This window comes from Plectropomus leopardus, chromosome 7, assembly GCF_008729295.1.
Source record: "Plectropomus leopardus isolate mb chromosome 7, YSFRI_Pleo_2.0, whole genome shotgun sequence".
NCBI lineage: Eukaryota > Metazoa > Chordata > Actinopteri > Perciformes > Serranidae > Plectropomus > Plectropomus leopardus.
In genome coordinates, this window is record NC_056469.1 from 19,212,083 (window position 1) to 19,226,518 (window position 14,436).

Genomic DNA, 14,436 nt, shown 5'->3' on the forward strand with positions numbered 1-14,436 from the left:
CAAATTTTGACTTTTTCGCCATACTATACTATTGCCTTTGTGGCCATTTTTTTGACATGCTAATATATGAGTTTTTTTGGCCTTTTTTGGCTTTTATTCCCACTTTGTATACCAATATGCGTCTCTACAAGCTATTCTATGTTGTTTTCAGCCATTTTTAGGAGCGGTCAAATTTTGACTTTTTCGCCATGCTATACTATTGCCTTTGTGGCCATTTTTTGACATGCTAAATTATGAGGTTTTTGGCCTTTTTTGGCCTTTATTCCCATTTTGTAGCTGTCTCGAGCACACAGGCATTGTCACACAGCTCCTCAGAAAGGTCAAGAAAAAGAAGGGTTTTCTGGTGGTGCTTTGGCTAGACCCGGCCATTACCTATAGTTATATGTTCCACAAGCTGGTCCTGAAGAAGCTAGAGAGGCACCATGGTCCATTTCGTTCAGGATTACTCCAGCGATTTCAGTCTGAGAGTCTCAGTAGGGCCTACATTATCTGCGTGGCACAGACTGGAGATTATCACAGGCTGCACAATCTCACTGATCTTGTTCGCTCTGGAAATGAACATGCTGGTGAATTCCTTAAAACCAGAGTGGAGAGGCCCCATCTCAATGTCAAGTATCTGCCAACCACCTCTCCAGGCCTTCATGGACACAGTGACCCCTGAGTCAGTGCCTGGAGGAAGATGGATCCTGAAGGGATTTGAGAGGCTAATGGGATGGGCCAGGATGTCCTTCGAAGACAGAAAAATCAAGTCATTGGTGTTGCAGAGAGAAGAGTTGCAGATAAGTTCGGCTTCTCTATTTTAGAAACAGAGACTCCTACCATTTCTGAGAAGCCTGTGACAAACCACGGGAAGATCTTCTACAGCAGCCTCAGGGATATATATTGCAGGGACTGCTGAAAGCTGTTGACAGGACGGGTCTCCCAGGAAAATTCAGGGCTTGGGTGTACCAACACAGGATTCTGGAAAGGATCCTGAGGCTGCTTCTATATGAATTTCCCAACTCTGCCAGCACAGACCTTGAAAGGAGAGTCTGTTGCTACCAAAGGAGATGGCTGGAGCACTGCAAAAATGCCCTGTCAAATTTAAGGCCAAACACCCTAGATTTAAGCATACTTGCACTTAAAAGAATCAAATTTGGCTGCCAGTGCAGTAAGCAAATTTTGCTTGTTAAGATGTCTTAAAACCAGTAAAACTGTGTGACTCTCATTATAGCCCATAAAATCTTGAAATAAGATCAAAAACACTAATTTCAAGCAATTTATTTAAGCCTAGTTGGACATACTAGTGCTTAAAATAAGGTTTCTATAGACCTGAAGTGGATGTTTCCAGAATTGTCTCCTGTATCTAGTTAAAAATAACTCAGAAAAAGACAAAGATGCTTAACAAGACCAGGCAAGTGATATTTACTTGAATTAAGTCAAATGATCTTTCCTAGTCAGCACTAGATAATCCATTTATACTTAAAACAAGACTAACTAGATTTTTTAATCTAAATATAAGATTATGACACTAGGTTAGATCGGCAGTTTTTGCGGTGAGAAGCTTGAGTAGCATCGCCCTATATGAAAACACTTGCAAGTTTAGGCTCCACTTAAATCCATTGAGGAGGAGGTCAAGGTGTTGCGTGTGAGGGAGGTGCTGCAGCTCTGTGAGTCCAGTGACCCTAAAGTCACAGGGGCAGTGTTAACAGTCAAGACTGGTAGGAAATGAAGAGCAGAGGCAGCAGTAGAGCAGGCAGAGTCACAGTTGCGCCATGGAGACATGTTGGGAACACTGACTAGAGGAGGAGCTGGACTAGGAACCATTGCAACACCCCAGGTATAAAAAGACTCAGGGAAAGGAGTGAAGGGCAACTGGTCCAAAAAGAGGTGAGACCTGCTGTCAAGGAGGAAAGGTCCACCAGAGCAGTGGGAATGAATTAGCAAGGCGCCTGGACCAGATGGGAACAAGTTGTGGAGAGGAAGATCTCCTGGGAGCATCTGTAGTGCAATGACAAACTGCTGTCACTTAAGGTCCACAGTGCGAACCATCAGCTTCATCAGAGCAGGAGAGAGGCCAGGAGTAATAGACAGCTTTAGGACTTATGAACACTGCTCTGGACTCGCAGCTGTCAATGGACTTGGGTAGGCAACTCAAGTTCCCCCAGCATGTTGCCAACACCACCCTCAGACCCGACATCAGAGATATCAGAGGTAAGAAAGAACGTGGTCATGCTGGAACTAACAGTGCCACAGGAAAACTGAATGGAGGCAGCTTTTGAGCTGAAGAGGGGAAGTACGAGGGCCTGGTCAACAACTGCCACAGACAAGGCTGGAAGGCAATGTGCTGCCCTGTGGAAGTAGGGTGTAGAGGCTGTGCAGTGCAGTCCCTCTGTAGAGCCTACATAGCACTTGGGATCACAGGCGAAAGAAGAAGTAGGGCCAACTTGGACAACATGGGAGCTTCTGAGAAAGATTCCAGGTGGCTCTGGATCAAGAGAGTTGATCCAAGGGAGAGTGCTGCTAGGGCACATGTTCAGGCGTGATCAGCATCAGCTGGGTCGTCTGAGTGAGGGTGTCTGTTGTTCGACCCAAAACACCCAATGGCCTCAGGAAACATCATTGATAATGTGCCCTAGCTTAGCATCAGAAGATGTTTCACAACTGCTGTCCCAAACGTCATGAAAGTCTGTCATCCAAAATGGCATAAAAAAAACATATTATAGTGTGTCGTCCCAATTGTCATGAAAATGTCATATTTTGAATGGCATACTATACTCTTATAACTTTTTTTGATGCCATTCTGGAGGACTTACCATAGTATGAAATTTTTATTACATTTTGGATGACATACTAAATGCTATGCTATAGGATAACTTTTTAATGCAATTCTGTGCATAGTATGTCATCCAAAATAGCTTAAAAATGTCATAGCATAGTATGTTGTCAAAATTAACATAAAAAAAGTTATAGGACAGTATGTCTTTCAAAATGTCATAAAAAAGTCGTACTACAGTAAGTCGTCCAAAATGTCATGTAATTCTCATAGTATAGTATGACATCCAAAATAGCATAACAATGCCATAGTATGTCGTCCAAAATAGCAGAAAAAATCATACTGCAGTATGTCTAAAATGGCATAAATATAGTAAGTTTTAATTATCTTTAAATGATCAATCTGTTGCATTGGCCACTGTGCTGTAGCACTGTCCTCACAGTTAGAATAGTAATCATTCAGTATTCAATCTTGCCTAGAAATATATTACTAGGCAACCTCCAGCTTTCATTTTAAGGCATGAATGAACTGATTCAGTTGCAACTGCATTTCCTCTGATGTCCTTTGTTTGCATTTGCTTAGGGTCCTTCTGCACAAAAGCCGAACACACAACAAGGAGGACACACACAGGATGATTCTCTCAACTATGCTTCGTTACACTTTGGAAATAAGCAAAAGTGAGATTATTTTTCATACACCAGAACAAGGAAGGTAATATTATATGATAACTTTATGATGTTATTTTTTTCTAGGAATAAACAGGCAAAAGCAGCAGAGGATGTGTATGCCATGGTGTCTAAGCAAAAGCCTCCTAAAAAGGTCAGAATTTTTTTTTAACCTAGAAAAGAAAAAGTATGTTCTGTATAGTACATCTGTGTGCCTCTGTCCACTGTTTGATGTTTCCTAATTAGGGGCTGAGCACCGACCGGGCGAAACATCAAAATATTACGCTGCACCACAGGAAAAAGGAAAAAAATTGCACAAACCTATGATAACTTTTAATCACTAAGGGGTTAAGTTTGGACGATCAGATTAGTCCTGTAGGACAAGTTCGCAATAGTACAAGAGGTGGAAAGCACCTAAAGTGAGCACAAAATTCAAAATGGGTAACTTTCTGTTGGGTTTGGGGGGTGGGTCCAAGAGTCTTTTTGTGCGTCTCAGCATGATACATGAGTGTACCAAATTTTGTAATTGTAGGTAAAACTACACATTAGGGGTGCTGTGGAGCCATTTTGCAACACCTGTTTCAGAAAACACCAAAATCTGAATGGATGTGCATTCCAAGTTTCATGAGTTTTTGGGCATGTTTAGACCTCCAAAAATGCGATTTATTTGGCATACAATACAATTTATTACAACAAACAATAATGAAAGCTGCAAGCAGCAATGAAAGGGCCATCACACCCCCACGTATGTCTGGGTACTGATAAACTCCAGCTAAAGGGGCCGTTAATTTCTGTGAAAGTCGGATAATGCACGCGGGGAGTTTGGACCCTGGAGTGAGGTTGTCTTATCTGGGACAGGTGGCATTTGAAGGCTGCTGTCTTAGCACAGGGCTAAAGGAAACATCAAAAACATGCAATGTGTCAGGAGGTTTGGCTCCTGACAGGTTTGGAGGTTGGATATATCCACCAATATTTTATTTTATTTATGCCATAAAAGTCAAATGTCACCTGTCCCAGATAAGACTTGAACCAACAACCTCAGTCACACGAACCATCTGATTTACCCACTGAGACGAACCTAACTCATTGCATGTTTTTGATGTTCCTTTTATCTCTGTGCTAAGACAGCAGCCCTCAAAAGAAACCTGTCCCAGATAAGACTTGAATCAGCAACCTAAATCTAAAACAGGAAGTTTCGGCAGATCTGAAAATGTACACCAAAGTTACAACAATTTCCTGGGTTCAATGAGGGCCCCTCCTGAACCCATTTGTATGACAATATTCACTAGTCTTAATAGCTCCACCTACTGGCAACTGGAAGTAAGCCTTGCAAGACAGTTATGTTTTAATTTACATGAAATTTTCATGGTTTGGTCTACAAATGATGTACACCAAGATGATGTGGAATTATCTCACTCCAGGGTCCAAACTCTCTGCATGTATCGTCCAGCTTTCACAGAAATGAATGACTGCTTTAGCTGGAGTTAACCAGTACCCAGACATACGGGGGGGGTGCGAGGGCCCTTTCATTGCTGTTTGCAGCTTGAATTATAAATGAATCCCTTGTAACAAATGATTTAATGAAGGGAAACATTATCTCCAAATCCTCACAAGCATCAACGTTTTATTAATATAAAGTTCTTTAACATAAAAACCAAACTCTGTGAGAAGTTATGACAAGTCATGATCTGGTGACCATCTCTGTTACCCTCCTAGAGTGACGAAAGGCTGGAGGACTACGAGAACATCAGCACAGCACATGCACCCAAATGTCCACATCCATTAAACTACGACACAGACACCAGTGAGGATGAAGGGGATCTCAATTATTCGCAGGTGAGCTTCAAAGCAAAGTATGGACATCTGAGAGCCATCAAAGACTTTAGCAGCTCTGATGAAGATGAGACGCAGTACTCTCAGGTCAAAATGTGAGTTAAAATACTTATACAAGTACAAGCAATTACTTATTAGGTTTTTATCACTTTTTTTCACTCCAAATATATCATTTTTGGCACCTCTCTGCTTTAACAAGTACCAAACAGAGGGGGGAAGTGTATATACATATGTTGTGAGCAAAACCATGACACCAAAACAAATTGTTTTGTCTAAACATGCATTTGTGTAAAAAATTTTTGACATTACTGTGACATTTGTAAACAGCACAAGATGACATGGCTTTGATGATTTGCAGCAGTTCCTTTTATTCAGGCTTGTTTATGAAATATGCATTTTGAAACATTGTGCCATATGAATAATGTTCATTTTAATTACATGCTTTAAATTCAGCTCTTGTCTAACTATGTAACTGCAAATTAAAGTGCAGGAAGAATGTCTTTCATTGTTTTGTCTTACTTAAATAAGCATAAACAATGTTTTGAAAGATCCAGTGTGTAGCATTTAGGGGCATCTACTGTAGTTGCAGATATGGCATAGAACATTCCCAACTATGATTTCATTAGAGTATGTGAAAAAGAGTATCGTGCTTTTGTTACCTTAGAAGGAGCTGTTTATGTCTTTCTGTGGAGCAGGTCCTCTTGCACGTATTCTGCCATATTTTTCTACAGTAGCCCAGAGCAGACCAATAAAACACTGGCTGTAGATGCATTTTCGTGCTTGGCACATGTAACCAGTTGCAATTTTGCAACCGCGGCGTCTGATGCCACTAAATGCAAAACACTAGAGCTTTAACAAAATTATTACTTCAAAATTATCAATTAAAAAGTGTGACAAACTGTACAACTGCCTCTTTCACTCTGCACAAAAGTGTTAACTAATAAATTAACTCTAAGACAAAAGTTAATATTAAACCATCAAATATAAACAGAAGCATAATCAATGTGGCAGCATTTTTCTAGAGTGATGAACCACATAGAAGAATAAAGGCCATGAGTTTAAAGGGAACATTTACTGTTATGGTGGATTGTGGTGTACCTATACCATTGTATTCAAATTATTTTGTTGTTATTTTGTATTTTGAATTTTTCTGTTAAAAAAAAACAAAAAGAGTTACAGTGACAAAAGTTAAGAGCTAAACTTGAAGCTTCAAGTGTGTGGTATTACTTAAAATAAGTTTGCCAGCAGTGCAGTTTCTACCGCCACTGCTGCAGACTGCTTGAGTTGAGCTGACTGTGGAAAACTGAAGCGAGACTTAAGAAAGTCATGTTGCTGTTTACAGCCTGGAATCCTATGATTTGACTGTCATATCCCCTTAAATTAATCCATAACCTTTTCACCAGACCATCAGTGTCTCTTCTTTGTCCCAAATGAGTGCCATTAATTGTCTCTTCCTATTTCGTGTCTCCATTGCTTTCTTGGGAATGCAGACGGATCTCAGCATACTCATCTGTCTTGGAGGCCAGGCCTCTAACCTCCCCTTTCCCTAGCTTATCCTGTGATTTGGCTTGGAGTTTAGCAAAGTCCCCATTGGCATACTGGAGAGGGTCTTCTTCAGCTACTCCTCCTTTCAGAATCACTTTACTGTCATAAGTCAAATCTACTTTTGAAGAATTTGTTACTCCTTCATCCTTCAGAATGGCTTTATTGGCATAAATCACATCAACTTTTGAAGAATTCATCTACAGGGGAAAAAAAGAGACATTTGCTTCATTTTTATTTTTTATTACATGATAACTTGTTTTCATGATTTTTGATGACCTACTATAAAATTACTTTTTCATGATATTTGGGACAACATAGTATACTTTGACTTTTTTTATTGTCTTTTATGGCAACATACTATGTTATGACTTTTATGCTACTTGAAACTGCATAATGAACTATGACTTTTTTGTTGTTGCTCTTTTACCATACTTTACTTTACCATATTTTGCCATCCTGTGTTGCTTTTACAGCATACAACACTATAGCATTTTTATATGACATACTATACTATAACATTTTAATGGCATACTTTGGGATTCAATTTTTAAGAGAAGCCATACTCTGGCATTTTATAGCATACTGTAACATGACTGTTTTTGAAACATCGATGACACAGTACATTATAAAACATTTTATGACTGTTTGACTGGACACAGAGATGACACTCAAAATTCTTATTCAATAATCACCAGGCAACATTCCCGTCTTTAGGAGGCTGTACCTGGCTGAGTTTGCAAGACACAATGATAATACTGGTATCATGTGAAACTAAAGGACCTAAGAAATCCAGGGGCACCAAAGTCATGCCAGCTTGTCAGGGAGGCGGGCTAAATGACACTCTTGAGTTTATTTAAATTTTAGCAATGTAAAAAATGGCATGGTCATTTCACAGGGGTCCCTTGAACTCTGACAGTTTCTTGCTATCATGACAATCTGGTGAGAATTGCTTAACCCTGTCAATATGTACTTCATAACAGTTTAATAATACCAAAAAATGGAATTGTAAACGTGATTTAAAAGAAAATGCAATTAATCGCAATTAATTAACAATATAAATTTCCACATTTAATTGTGATTAACTTTTAAAATTCTGTGATTAATCACTTTTTTTTTTCAATCGTTCAACACCCCTGGTAAAAAGCTAATTTCGTGAAACGTTTGAGTTGTACTTTAAATTTAGTGCTGCATGCTGGTTGTTCAAAACTTTCTGTTTTAGTGCATCTTTACGTTTTTACTTCAATGCATACATACTTGTGTGAAAGGATGTAAACTCACCCCATTAGTAACTAAAATATCAGAAGTGTCCACCATCCCCTTGTTGGGTGAAAGGCTGCCTTTTCTTTTCCTACAACAAACACCAAAAAACAGTTGTTAAAATGCTAGGTTTTTTTGTTATTTTCATCACCATCCAAGTCACACCCCTGACAATTTTCTGAAACTGTGTTTCTGTCTCGTTTTCAAACCAATTACCAAAAGGTTCTGTGAACAATACTACAATAGGGTGTCAGCTTATGTCTTCGGATGTTGTCATGTACTTACCTGCAAAAGAACAGCAGCAGCAGCGGGACACACACCAGCAGCATCCCCAGTGCTCCAACTGCAGAGCCAATCATAACAGACAAAGGGTGGAGGCCTGAAAAGTCCCGCAAAAATAGTTAGGTCAGTTCAACCAGAGAGAGGCAGATCATGCAGAGGGAAAGTTAATTAGAATTTGAGCATCATGCAGATTTCTATACCTAGCTGAGTTTCACTGGAGGACATGTTAAATGCAAAACTATCAGAGCCCAGTGAGTTGATGCTGACGCAGACCAGAGAGGGCATGTCATCTTCCAGATGGTACAGGGTGATGACACTCCTCATGCTAACGCTTCCTAGGGGAACTTCCCTGATTGGGACAACAGCAGAGTGATTCAGGCTCCCCGGCCAATTCCCAAACAAGGGAGGGAGGCGGGTTCCCCTGGCTGTCACAGGTACATCGAAGCATGGATAGAATCTTGACACAGCGGGAAGAAGGCAAGATCTCTGGAGCAACTGAGACAGAGAAAGAAGGTAAATGTGTATTTTTGTTAAGTTTAAAATGATCAGAGATAAAGAGATGAGAAAAATAAACTCACACATGTGACATCAATACTGACAGGCTCTGAGTTTTCAGCTCCGTGGACGTTTAGAGCTTCACAGTAATACTGATCCTCTGAGAGTTTTGTCACATTGAAGGTGAAGTCTCGCTCACAGCCCACCATCTCCGGTTCTCTTCCAGCCACTCTGAACCAGGTGACGTTAACAGCTGCTGGATTGGCGATGGTTGAGCAGGTCAGAGTTACAGAGCTGCCATCGAGCACTGGACCAGAGGGGTCAACCAACACCGAGGTATTCTTCGGGGGATCTGAAAAACACAGCTTTTCTGTTAGTCATGTGTCCACGCCTAAGGTTACTGCTAATTTGTTGGAATGCACAATAAGTTCTTCCAAGAAATTATTTCTAGGTTGATTCATGGATGTTTTTGTGGCTGTAGGGTTTTGTCAATTCATGGTTTGATTTTGTACCTCAAGTTGGTGTTACATAATCAGCGGCAAGTCCAGACTTTTTTTACTTGGGTGGCCGAAGTAGGGCAATAACTCATGTAGGGGTAAAAATGAACTACAAGCACTGCAGCCGTGCTCAGAGTAGCTTGAACATACTGTTTTTGTCTCCATTACACATACCTACTTTGATTACTAACATTGCAGTGTCTTACTTTCCTGTTTATAGTTTTGGTTAAAGGGTGTCCATAGTTTATTAAAGAAAATTTTCCTTCACAAGTAAATAGAAATAGAAAATTAAAGTGTGAAAAAAATAAGCCTTTTTACAAACTTTAAAATAGTTTTCATTTATTTGTATGTAAAAATTAGTCAGGCTAGACACTACTCTGGCACAGTAATGCCCCTCAGGTTTAAGAACTGCACTTATAAAATAAATTTCAGTTTAGTCATTGAACAGTTTAAACTGACTAGGCAGATAGCCAATAATGATGGGGTGGCACCTGAGGTTTCCAATCAGATGTCAGGGGTGGCCCAGACCACTCCCTTGACATGCGGGCCTGCACAAAATGTAAAACCTCCCAAAAAGAGAAGTTTAAGTGAGGATAATTGTGATGATAATTATACATTTTTCTTTGAAGGGGGGATTTGGAATAAAAAAAAAAGTAAGTTTGCTTTATCCAGTTTATGACAATGGAGGCAGATTTAAAGTGTAACAAAAACAATCACATATGTTGACACATCTTTTGCAATACCCACAATACTGCAATGTTCAATTTTCAAGAAAACATGATCATCTTTTTTCAAAGGTCATAAATCAACTTTGAATCTCAACATCATCTATTAAATGGACAGTTCACGCCCAAATCAAGAATACATCTTTTTTTTTTTTTTTTTTTTTTTTTTAATCAGTCTAGTTTGTTTTAATTTGAGCTGTCAAGTGTTGAAGATATCGGCTGTAGAGATGTCTGCCTTCTCTCCAGTATAAGAAAACTAGATGGCACTTGGCTTGTGGTGCTCAAAGCACCAAAAACTAAAGTTGAAAAACTCAACAGCAATATATTTCATGACATCCACTCACGGACGAGACACTGGTGCTTGTAACTGCGTGATGTTAACATTGTCATCACAATGTCATCCTCTTTGGCTGAGCTGTAACACCGGCTTGCTCACTAGTGCTAGGTGAGCTAGCGCTACATGCACACTGAGCTTTTTGGTGCTTTAAGCACCACAAGCCGAGTGCCATCTAGTTCCATTATATTTGAGAGAAGGCAGACATCTCTATGGCTGAAATCACCAACACGCCACACCTCATATTAAAACAAACTGAAAACTGTAAAGCACTACAGTTAGGAGTCAAAATATGTATCTTTCTTTTGGGTTGAAGGCCCTTATATGATTCTGCTGAAGATGATCATGTGATATCATCAAATATACTAGTAGTGATTAAAGGAGGCCACAGTCCTTTTTAATACAGATAAGTGAAAAGTAAACGAAGTATGCAGAGAAAACTTGTTTGTCTTTAGATGCTCTAAAGGTTTATAAATACTTACCTTTGCCTTTATAAACTGAATGTAATACTGAATTGAATAAAATGAGACAACGGTTTCATTTTCTATGGTTGGAAGAGATGTCCTATAAAGGACAGAAACCAGACAAAACACCTACACATAAACACACTGGCACACATGTGGACTTACTGTACAACAGAGCTCAGTCATGATGAACCACTAACATAGAAAGGATATTGAGGTTGTCACGCATTGCAACAATGCGTTACTGTCCACAGTCCAGACACTATGGTGTTGCCCTGTGACTGAGTCTTGGCTTCTGATCATGTTTGCGTGACCACAGCTGGATATACAGTTGGGCTATATTCAGCATATGAACACAGTTTTGTTGTCTGTCATCAGTTTTTTTTACAGAGTTTTTACTATGGAAAACAAACTTACACTCGATGTCCAGCTGAATCTGCGCTGAAGTTTCCTCCCCAAGCTCACTTTTTGCTGCACAGTGGTAGTCACCATTATGACTCGGGTCCACGTCATTTATTACCAGTCTAGATCCAAGCTCATTATCCTCGTCATTGTCTTTGTACCAGGTGTAGTTGGTCACAGGTGGATTGGCACGACTCCTGCAGAGCAGAGTAACAGAGCTGCCCTCCAGTATCGGACCTTCAGGGTCCACGATTACACTGGTTTCCTTTGGAGGAACTGGAAAAATAAAAATAAGTATGAATTCAATCCATGTTGCTGGTCGTTATTTGTCATGGGTATTTCTGTGTCACTCTGACTTACACTGTACGTCTATCTGAGTGATGGATGAGTTCTGAGATCCGTAGCTGTTACTGGCTTTGCAGAAAAATCTGCTGTCCACCTCTGAGACCGTAGTTGAAAGCCTGTTCTTAAAACCCACAGCTGTCACCTGATCTCCATCCACTTTGAACCAGGTGTAGCTGTCCACAGCTGGATTGGCGTTGGCCTTGCAGGTCAGAGTCACCAAGCTGCCCTCTTTGACAGGGCCAGAGTCGCTGACTGATGTGTTGTTTGGAGGATCTTGAAGAGATTTTCGAAAATCCAGTGAGCTCTAGAGGTGGAGGTAGGCTGATTTTGTTAACCTATGGACAGAGCCAGGCTAGTAGTTTCCATCTGTTACCAGTCTTTGTGCTAAGCAAAGTTTACCAGCTGGTAATTGTGGCTTCATATTTAAGAGACAGATGTAAGAGTGGTGTTGATCGTGTCATCTAGCTCTCTGCAATGTTTTACTGTTCCTTTAACTAAATGACATGCCAGCATAACAAGACATTATAACAATACACCTTATACAAGTTATAACTACTTAGATTATTATAATCATAAAGCATTATCAAGTAGAATCTGTCATCAGCCTCGCTAAAACCAACTTTTGTGTTGCCTGATTGTGAAGCAATATTCTTGCCAAATCTGCAATAAGCTGATTTTAGCAGACATTATGTCGAAGCAGGATAAACAACAACATAAGTAGATTTTTCATAGCATGTCTTAACATCAAACTATTTAAAATGAGATTACATGCAATGGCATGATATGAAACATCACCCAACACAAGACACAGAAAAAATGCCAGGAGCATACTCACAAAAAACATGGAGGGTCAAACTTTTCTCATACAGAAGGTCACTGTTACTAGCCTGTCGGTTGTAGAGAGCGGCACATGATAACCTCTGTCCATGGTGGAGGTAAGAAGCGGTGAAGTTCATCACAGAGGTCACAGATTTAGTTTCCATGTTCTCCTCAATGTCACCTATAGTGGGGGTCCACGTCAGAGCTGGTGGAAGAACGGGACAGGGAGCTACAGCCGGTGCAGTTCAGCCTCACTGGAGTCCCTTCTTCTACCTCCAGCGAGGATGGAGTTATGGTAGGTTTGGGCAGTGGATCTGAGGAGTCAAAACAAAGAGGAAATGGCAAGTGGGATACCAAAAGATGTGGGTTTAAATGTGCAAGAATAGCAGCACATGACACTAACTCTGAGTGGTGATAACAACACTTGTTTTAAAGTTGAACTTCAGATCATTGTCACACTGCAGTCTGAAATAATAGCTGTCATAATGGTCAGATGGCAGGTTGTCCAAGATGGTGGTGCAGTCCTTTTCGTGCAGGACCCCCGTTAGGTTTCCTTGCAGGATATTTGAGCTTGCATGTTCTCCAGTGAGGCTGGAATCAAACACCTGCGTTCGTCTCCAGCCTCTTTTCCAAATAGCTTTACAGGAATCATCCAGGTGTTGTTCCCAGCCTGTGAGCAAGCTGAAAGTGCAGGGGATCAGCACACAGGATCCACTAAGTCCCTCCACCGTCTGAGGCATGAAGACTGCCCATTGTTGACCTAAGCTCACTGAGGTGAAACAAAAGCAACTAAATAAATATCAGCCAAGACTGGCAAACACAACAAACGAATTCCAGAAAGTATTAAATGTCACAATATTAACATTAATGGGGACTAAACCATCCAAAATTAGCAAACATCCAGAAAGTTTGAGCCATTGTAAACATTTGTAAGATATCACTTAAACATTCAGATGTGGCTAACCTACCTTGAAGCAGACAGCACATGACGAAAACCTTTACAGCACCTGTCATTATTTTTATGCTCATGATCCTACAGAAAGGGAACAGACACACAACAATCTATTAAGAATTATTTCCTGATTAAAGGGTAACTTTGGTATTTTCTAAATTGGACATTTTTCCAATGTTTTGTCTAAATGACTAATGGGAACCACAGTTTTTGAAAGTGATCCATATTGAGCAAGAGGGCTCCAGTTGGCTGCAATGTGATTCCTACGGGCAATTAAGCACCTTGAGTGCACATCCACTAAAAGTGCTTGTTTTTGCCACCGACAGACTTAGATTGCTGGTTTCTGGCAATATAAGGAAATGATTCTTAGAGACAGACATTTTTTTTTTTTTATAAAAACAGCTCTGAAATCACCATCACCCAACACATTATTTAAATAAACAGTGCTTTAAGTGTGAATAAAGCTGCCACATTTTCACATCTAACTGTGTATACTAAGAGTTTATTTCAACCAAACCAGAGCCGGTGATTGGTGAAACAGTAGAAAGATAAACCAAGACAGCTTTTGGAAGTCTTTTTTTTACTTCTGTCAACTTTGAATGTTGTATGCTTTACAATGATAAAATGTATGTTAAATTAAATGGAGTATGGTGAATTTGAAAATACCTGATACCCTTACCCTAACTAATGCAAAATGAGTTGCCAGGGTAATGAAGAATGAATCCCATTTCCTTGAGGAAAATTTACTTAAGTTGATTTTACACATAAAATTAAAGATTGCTATTTAACATGTCCTTCCTGTCACTTTTGATTGTTAGATAAAGTTATTCCCAGTAATTGTGTTGTTTCAAGATTTTCACAGAAGCACAATATCAGTAACACTGTGGAATACTACTTCTTTTAAAGAAATATAATGCATTCATAAGTCATGTAAGAAAACATGTTCTGCATTAAAATTGAAAGGACACTCAAAAGTTAGAGTGTCCCTGTACAAAATCATTCTTCATTATTCATTTTTGCATTAACTGTTAGCACACTGGTGGGTTTTCATATGTATGCAAAACCA

The 14,436-nt window shown here is 39.8% G+C and overlaps 1 protein-coding gene and 1 pseudogene across 1 annotated transcript in view; one reads left to right on the forward strand and one right to left on the reverse strand.

Moving 5' to 3' along the window:
* Positions 1-5,752, forward strand: part of si:dkey-24p1.1 (uncharacterized protein LOC556718 homolog) — a 19,978-nt gene extending 14,226 nt beyond the window's left edge. Inside the window, exons 15-17 of the mRNA XM_042489910.1 lie at positions 3,338-3,432; positions 3,508-3,574; positions 5,137-5,752. Of these exons, the coding sequence (XP_042345844.1) occupies positions 3,338-3,432; positions 3,508-3,574; positions 5,137-5,352 (378 nt within the window). The 3' untranslated portion in view covers positions 5,353-5,752. The remainder of the gene's footprint in view (positions 1-3,337; positions 3,433-3,507; positions 3,575-5,136) is intronic.
* Positions 5,753-6,461: 709 nt separating this feature from the next.
* On the reverse strand, positions 6,462-13,432 carry LOC121945628 (annotated as a pseudogene).
* Between the last annotated feature and the right edge of the window lie 1,004 nt (positions 13,433-14,436).